This window comes from Solanum dulcamara, chromosome 6 (genome assembly GCF_947179165.1).
Source record: "Solanum dulcamara chromosome 6, daSolDulc1.2, whole genome shotgun sequence".
Taxonomy (NCBI): domain Eukaryota; kingdom Viridiplantae; phylum Streptophyta; class Magnoliopsida; order Solanales; family Solanaceae; genus Solanum; species Solanum dulcamara.
The window spans coordinates 19,232,921-19,241,078 of record NC_077242.1 but is presented as its reverse complement, the minus strand read 5'-3'; the positions used below and the strand labels follow the sequence as shown (position 1 = coordinate 19,241,078).

Here is an 8,158-nt window from a genome sequence, read left to right as displayed (position 1 = left end):
ATTCTTTTGCAGGGAAAATTTTAAAATGAACGTATGTCGTGTGTGTATATATATATATATATATTGATCTTTTATTAATAAAAGCATCATATACGTGCAACACACATACTCTAAATCAATAGTTGAAAGTTGATAACAAGTGTATCAATGAATTGAAGGTTGGTGACAAGTGCATTATGAAAAAATAAAGATCGCTAACAAGTGCATCAATTGAAAGTTAATTACAAGTGATAATGCTTCATTTTTTTTTGTTGCAAAAGGATATTTATTTATATAATTAGATAGTCCTTACATATGAATGGAGTCAAATCTATCTACTGGATGTCCCATTCTAGTAGCATCTGTAGTAATAGCTTCTTCATTTGCCATAGGATAGCTAGTTAGCACATTAGAGTTTAGGATACTAAGATTGTCAAGTTTGGCTAGATACTTACAGCCTAAAAGATTAGCCTTTCTAATAGTGGATCCTCCTAATTTATCTTGCTCCATAGTATCTTTAATCCAATGTAAAGTTGCATGCAAAAACTTAATTTCATTTGGTGTGGCTATCTTAGGTCCTTCAGTTGCTAATATATGAGCTACTTCATTCTCTTCTCTAAATTTGGGTCGATCTGGAATTCCCCAGTTCTTCAGTGCGAACCTGCAATTTTGAGCAATGGTAGTAAATGGGGGAGATTGGTGATTCAGGATATTAATTATTTCAACAACATTAGTTTCAATTTTTGATATAATAAGCTTGTGAGTAAGAGCTATAAATAGCCCTTCGTAGAGAGCTTCAATTTCCATATGGGTATGTTTAGTCTCTGCTCTTAGCCACAGAAACCTGCAATTCAATTACCTTGATTGCCTCCGAACACCCCTCCCCACCACCACAATGACATTAGATTTGATTGGTCACTATAGATCCCATCAAAGTTTAATTTGAGGAATGAGGAGGCAGAAATCATTTAACAAGAATGTTAGCGGTAGTATCTATTGTGCTCCTAAGCTTGGTGGCATGGATGTATTCTAAAACGCTCAAGTCTATGTGGAAAATAAAAAATTTGTACCGTAATTATTGTGGACGTTATGATTTCTTTGATTCAGATGTGCGACAAAGCAATGGAAAAGTAGTAATCCTATTTGAGAAGAGAATTTCTAAGAATATAGACGACATTTCTTAAATTAAGGAGCCAATTAGCTCATGCATCAGGTATTTTAATAATATGTTCATTCCGAAAATGTCGAATAATGTTACGCCAAAAAAAGATGTGGGTTAAGTTTTCATCCTCAAGATTACAAATAGTATAATAGAGGGTAGGAGAGATATTAAGGTGATGGATGTAGGAATTAATAGATACTCGATTATGATGACAAAACCATAAGAAGAACTTGATCTTTTTTAAAGTGAGCAGCTTTCAAATTCAACATTAGTCTTGTTGAGGTTGAGTAGTGGGTTGAATGAATTTATAGATCAAAGCGGTTGAGAAAATACCATTAAAACTATGAGATCAACTCATAAAATTAGTAGTACTGAGATTTTGGTTTACGACAAGGGCTGTATAGATTTTTTGAAGAATTTTTCCTGAAAATTAATGTTTTAACAATTGAGAGTTGATGATAAAGTGCATTATTCAGAGTTGAAGATAAGTGATTCAACACTTGGAGATTGGTGACAGGTGAATCAATAAAATTGAAGGTTGGTGCCAAGTGCATCAACAAAACTGAAAGTTGAAGCGATTGAAAATTATAACTTTGAATTACAACAGAGTGTTGGAAACTGATTTAAAGTTGAAGTCGAAAATCAAATTGTTAATTTGAATTTTTAAGATGAAGTAAGACATGCTCTAAAAAGTAGGATTTGAAAATTCAAATTGTGATTTCAAAATCAACTTCAATTTCAAATCTTGATTCCAAATTATTCAAATTAGGATATGAAAATCTAAATTGTGGTTTTAATTTTTTTCAAATATAAAACTTGACCCATAGGGATAAAAAAAAGACTCATACTCAATGTGAAAGATTGTACACGACATGTGGAGAATTTTTGTTATACTGTTATTGATTTATTGGATCAATGAATCTTTATAGAATTATGTGTATATGAAAATTTATAATAACATGTAATGGCAAAATTTATTTATAAAAAAAACATGATATATATTATTAAGCCTTAAAATATTTTGATATCTTATTTCTGAATTATTATTTGTTAATTTGATAAAATTTTGTGAGAATTAAATAAGTGTTGATAATTTCACGAATTATAAAATTTTAATCTTTATAAAAATAAAAATAAAAAGTGTGTGTAAATTAAAAAAATATCAATTCAAATCAGGTCCAAAGCATCCTCCAAGATATTTGAAGGGTATATCAGTCATTAGACAAACAAATGAATCGCTCCAGTATCTCCTACTCTCTCCCTGTTATAACCCTAAACCCTCCGTTCCGCTAAACTGCAAACCCTCTTTGGCTCTCCCTCTCATCTCCTTCCAATTTGTTCGAAAGAAGGCAGATACAGTTTAGAAAATGGGACAAGAGTCGACTAACGGTGGTGCGGAGAAGTCACAGTTGGCTCACACAGTAGAACAGCTCATTGCCGTTAACCCTTACAATCCAGATATCCTCCCCGATCTGGAAAACTATGTTGACGAACAGGTATACTAATTTACTATCTCCATCACTCCAAAAATTGATATTTTTGTAATGGGTTTTCATCCCTTTTTCAGATTATTGGTCCTACTGAATTTTCTCTTATTTTTGATTTGAGTAATCTTAGGTTTCGTCTCAAACATACAATCTGGATGCAAACCTTTGCCTGCTCCGTCTTTATCAGGTTTTATCTCGTTGTTTTGAGAAGTAATCATATTTTTTATTTGGAGGTTTGTTTGTTGCTTCATATTGGTTTTTTTGATTACTTTGGATGAATACAGTTTGAGCCGGAGAGAATGAGTACACCAATTGTTGCTCGTATTTTGGTTAAGGTGCAATCAACTTCTTGTCTTGCATCTTGTGATATTACTTGTTGCCTTTGTTGTTATCCAACCTATTTGCTTGTTTGTATCAATAGGCCCTAATGGCAATGCCAGCTCCAGATTTCAGCCTCTGTCTCTTCCTAATCCCGGAACGAGTGGTATATATCTCTGAATTTGCCTTGATTATGACTTTACCTTTGATGAATATGAATTGTAAATTTGCTTGTCTCGTGTACTCTGGAATGGGTGTTGTTGGAAAACAGAAGAACTGTAACAGCCAAAGATGTGCGTAGATTTGTTTCTACCCCTATTTGTTAGCAGGAATATTAGCTATTCTCATTAATGCCTAACAAAGCTTGACAGTTGTTTCATTGCTTGTGTAAAACAAAAAAGGAAGGCAGGTGGTCATTATGACATAATTCTAAAATTAAAACCTCCCCAAAAGATCTTCCCTCAAGTTAATTGGGATCGTTAACCCCGAAAAGATCTCATGTGAGGTAATTGATTCCATTATTGGCATAATTCTTTCTTTTGTCGCTTTCTGGTTGCCAAATTCTGGGTACTCATTCCTTGAATGGATTCCTAAATCTTTGAATACTCATTTTTTGTCTCTTGCTGGGTATCCAACTACATTGGAAGTATATTGCATCATTTTATTTTTTAGCTGGAGTTTGGGAAGGATTGTTGCTTTATGGGTTCAGAAATGTCCTCCTGGGTTTGAGGAAATTAGATAAACAAGAAAGTGTGGAACGAATAAATAGATAATAATGATGTCCGAGATTTGGTGGCTGCTCTATGAACCGATCTGCAACATAAAGGTTGTAAGACTGAATATCCTAATGTCTTCCCCAGAAGTTATTCAACAGCAACATTACCCAGTGTAGTCCCACAAGTGGGGTCTGGGGAGGATAGGATGTATGCAAACTTTACCCCACCTTTGCGGGGTAGAGAGGTTGTTTCCCCAGAAGTTCTCCATTTCCTTATATTGGTATTCTTAAATTTCATATCTAGTATAGTTTCCTATTTGTTAATGAAATGCATCCAAATGGCTATTAAGAATGGGATCCACATTGCTCCCCCCCCCCCCCCCAAACACACATACCCACACAAAAGTTATTTAACAACAACAACATGCCCATTGGAGTCCCACAAGTGGGGTTGGAGAGGGTAGGATGTACGCAACCTTATCCTTACCTTTGTGGGGGTAGAGAGGTTGCTTCCCCATAAGTTCTCCATTTCCTTATATTGGTATTCTTAAATTTTTTAGCTAGTATAGTTTTCTATTTGTTAATGAAATGCATCCAAATGGATATTGAGGAGGATGAGGATTCATATAGCTGGCCCAAACAAGATTGGGATTGAGGAACAATTATTGTTGCTTGTTTCCTTCTGAGGGGCACTTTCATGTACCAATTCTTTTTGCTGCAACTCCCATTGACGTCTATTTATTGCTGCTCAAGTTTGCAAAGATTTTTCGCCTTAATTTTCTTTTCTTTTTCACTGGGGTTTTTGTGGTCGTTATGGTGAATTTTTGGAGAGCAAGGCAGAACACATGCTTCTGATATCTAGATAAAAATCTTCAACTGTGTTAGATGCAGAGTCCTATCCTTTTTTCTTCATATTGATTTTCTCATTTCACTCCTCAGCAAATGGAAGAGCAGTTCAAGACACTAATTGTTCTCTCAAACTTCTTAGAGGTATGACATGTTGTGTTTGCTGAAAGTTTCTTCCAATTCAATGGTTAACCCAACAAGTACACACATCTTTTTGCAGACTGCAAGGTTCCGCCAATTTTGGGATGAAGCTGCAAAGAGCCGCCACATAGTGGATGTTGTTTCTGGTATAACTGAATGCTTAATCCACCCCTCGCCCAGTGTTCAATAGTAGCAATACAAATGCAATAAGAAACCTATTTGTTTTACATAATAAGTATCAGATTTTGCGGAGACATGCTTAGAACTGTGGACAGAGGGAAATTTCATGAAGTGTTTTTCAAATCATTTCCTTGACCTTATTTATACCACTAACTATTAGTAGTAATAATTTATGTTTCAGATATATTCCATTAATATTCTTGAGTTTTGACGACCCAAAAAGAATTCCTGAGTGTTTCTTGTTGACAATTACACTTGGCCTGACCTATTTCTTTTTACTGTTTTTAACAACAAAATGATTGAAGTACACCATATAATAGTCCAAACCCCTCATATTAACCACATGATCTGGGTATTTTCTCCATATACTTAATCCTCCCCTTGCCCACGAAGATCAATAGCAGCTTTGATACAATGAGGGAGCCTATTTCCATTAAAAAAGAATTGCATTTCTGGACTTGCTTGGCACTGTGCAACAAGGGAGTTTCCTTTAGGGATTTTGAGTTTCAAACCGAGTCCGTTACTTAGTTGACATTGCTTATTCTACTACCAACTCGATTTCATTTTACTTGGCCCTTATACTAAAACTAGATTATTTTTTTTGCTTGTCCATTTTTAACAAATCAAGAGAAATTTATTACTTTTTTTCAACACTACCCTTATCATTAAATTACTAAATAAAGTAATAGTAGTCAAATTTAGATTTTCAAAGCATAATTAATAAGGTTAGTTTAGTAATATGAACTCCTAATAAATACTTTCTCGAGGGAAGTATCAAATCAACATGGATCAAGTAAAATGAAACGGCGAGAAGAATTTTTAATAATTTATGTAGGAGATTTAAGCCATTATGCACCTGACTTTTTCGCTCTGACAATATATATTTGGCCCCACCGAAATCTTTGTACTGTTTTTTCACAGCAATTTGAGTGATATAGATTATAGCGTATCTAATATTCAAGTCCTTCCTATGAATCACATGATCATGGCAGCTTCATTTGAAAACTCTTTAATTCCCTAATTGTATTCTGTATTTGTGTTATTATGTTTATAAATCCCAAATTTGTAATACAAAATTATTATTAACTTCCAAACTCTTGAGAGGAACTGCTTTTAATATGACTGTGCATTCAAACTATCATTTGTTTCCTTAGATTTTTCAACAGCCAACCATTTAGACATGCTAGCCTCTTTTATAGGCAAATTTAGAATGTTGCAAATTCAAATTTTGTTCCTTTTTTGATGAAAGTGGATGCTTCATGGGACATTCTTGAATAGAAATGTTGAGGAAAATGTCAGAGGGACTTTTGTAGATACAAGATCCCTCTGGTATTATCCATATGTTGGCTGATTCAGACTTGTGCCATACAGTTGCCTCATCCTAAATTTCTTGTTTTTATAGTTCTCCTACTTTATGGTACACATTATAGATTTAGTTAGAAGTTATATCAATATTTTGATTTATGATAACTTAATTTGCTTATAGAGTTTCCAGAGTGTTTTCTCTATCTTAATGTTTCTTTGTACGGGGTTCCCCCCCTTTTGTTGGTGTATAGAAAAATGAATGCTATTTATATTAGAAAGTGTGAACTGTAGGTTTTGAACAAGCAATTCGAGCATATGCTGTTCATGTCCTTTCAATAACCTACCAGAAGGTTCCAAGGACGATTCTTGCAGAGGTATGTTTTTCTCCATGATTGCTTGTGTATTATCTATTTTGATCTTTACTTGTGCAAACGCTTGAAAGAATTTAAAAGGCTCACAAATCCTAATCATTGAATGAATATATGTTCCATAAAAAGAAGATGAAGCTGTGTTAATATGAGTTTGGCTGGTCACACTTCTGGAGAAACCAGAGGATTGGATGGTTTAAATTTCATAACTGTATAACTGTGTCTGCTAATGGTTAAATATGGTTTATAACTTTTTGACTATTTTATTTCAAAATGTCCCAACTTTTGAAAGATTATACAAAGACTTGTAAAGTGGACATGCTCTATTGCATTTGCAACTCGGGTTTTCACTGGTTCTATATTTATTAAGTACTCGTTTTATTCAACGGGTTATGGTCTAAGCACACGTATCCTACTTGTATTTATCTGCTGCAAGTGATGGACTGTTTTTAAAGAGTGGCATCTGTCAAACTACTTGGTAAATAGTTTCCTTTTTAGAAAAGAAAGTGACTTGCAACTTGCATTTTCACTAAAGCGTAACAAAAATATAATTCTTAATTTATATATTGTGTAAACATTGATACTAATGGTAAGTCTAGGAAAGGTGTAGTATATTCTGTTAGAACTGTATACTATAACTTCATGCATGTGCTGAGGTCTCCTTTTACTTGAAATCTATAATCCCCAAATAGGCACCCCCTTGTTGTCGAATAAGAAACTTTTCTATATCTTAATGGATATTTTTAATTTATTCAGAGAGAAGGAAGGAGGTTGAAATGCCAACACACACATATTTTGTTGAATTTACCCTATAGATCCCCAAGTCTCTTTTATCATTATTATGACATGGTTTGAGCTCACCGTGTAATTAAACATTGGCAGGCTATCAACATTGAGGGTGTTTCGTTGGATAAGTTCCTTGAGCACCACGTATCGAACAATGGTTGGGTTATTGAAAAAGGTCAGGGTAAGGGCCAACTCATCACCCTCCCTCGCACTGAATTCAACCATCCAGAGCTTAAGAAAAATACTGCTGATAGTGTTCCACTGGAGCACATTACGCGCATCTTCCCCATTCTTGGCTGAAGCCTGCAATTGTTGTATTGGTATAGAATCTGGAGTTGCTTCAAAGTTGACAGAGCAATTTTTCATTGTGAAACACATGGGATTGTAGGTCCTTGCATTTTGTGAACTTTAATCGACCTAGGAGAGGGTTCTTTTTCTTTCTGCCAGGCAATTTATTTTTGGAAGATGTTAAATATACTTTTTGGTCTGCAAATTTATAATGTAGTTGACAAAGGCAATGTTAACTTATTATCCAGGGAACTTTTGAGTCAAAGATGTAATCCTGCATGAGCATGTTTTTAAGTCTTAACGTGAATTTGGGAAGCTAGGGTGGTAATCAATAATTTTTTCACGTGATCCTTAGGGTATGGAAAACCCCCCTTAAGCCAATCTGATATCATTACTAGTTTTGAAATGAAGTTTACTTCGGATGGAACCTAAATGGTTATTGATTGTTTACTCGGATTAGTCGAGCTTCCAAATTGAGGTAACAGGGTCCCCTCCAAGGTTGGTTCGGCTAGTAGCTGCAACCGGGGCCATGGGGTCTACAAAGGGTCTCTTGTTGACAAATTTTATGAGGCTCATAGATACC

At 34.6% G+C, this 8,158-nt stretch overlaps 1 protein-coding gene across 1 annotated transcript; it reads left to right on the top strand.

Annotated features, from left to right (window-relative positions):
- The first annotated feature begins 2,334 nt into the window (after positions 1–2,334).
- LOC129892566 (eukaryotic translation initiation factor 3 subunit K) lies at positions 2,335–7,827 on the top strand. Its single transcript, XM_055968147.1, has 8 exons — positions 2,335–2,637; positions 2,759–2,815; positions 2,913–2,963; positions 3,050–3,112; positions 4,601–4,651; positions 4,728–4,794; positions 6,425–6,507; positions 7,384–7,827. Exons 1-8 carry the CDS (start codon positions 2,509–2,511, stop codon positions 7,585–7,587), a joined length of 705 nt encoding a protein of 234 aa, XP_055824122.1. The 5' UTR covers positions 2,335–2,508; the 3' UTR covers positions 7,588–7,827.
- Positions 7,828–8,158: the final 331 nt, after the last annotated feature.

Coding starts and splice junctions, on each gene's coding strand:
- LOC129892566 (XM_055968147.1), top strand. CDS start 2,509: ATGGGACAAGAGTCGACTAACGGTGGTGCGGAGAAGTCACAGTTGGCT. Junction 2,964..3,049: donor TTGCTCGTATTTTGGTTAAG/GTGCAATCAACT, acceptor TTGTATCAATAG/GCCCTAATGGCAATGCCAGC. Junction 6,508..7,383: donor CAAGGACGATTCTTGCAGAG/GTATGTTTTTCT, acceptor AAACATTGGCAG/GCTATCAACATTGAGGGTGT.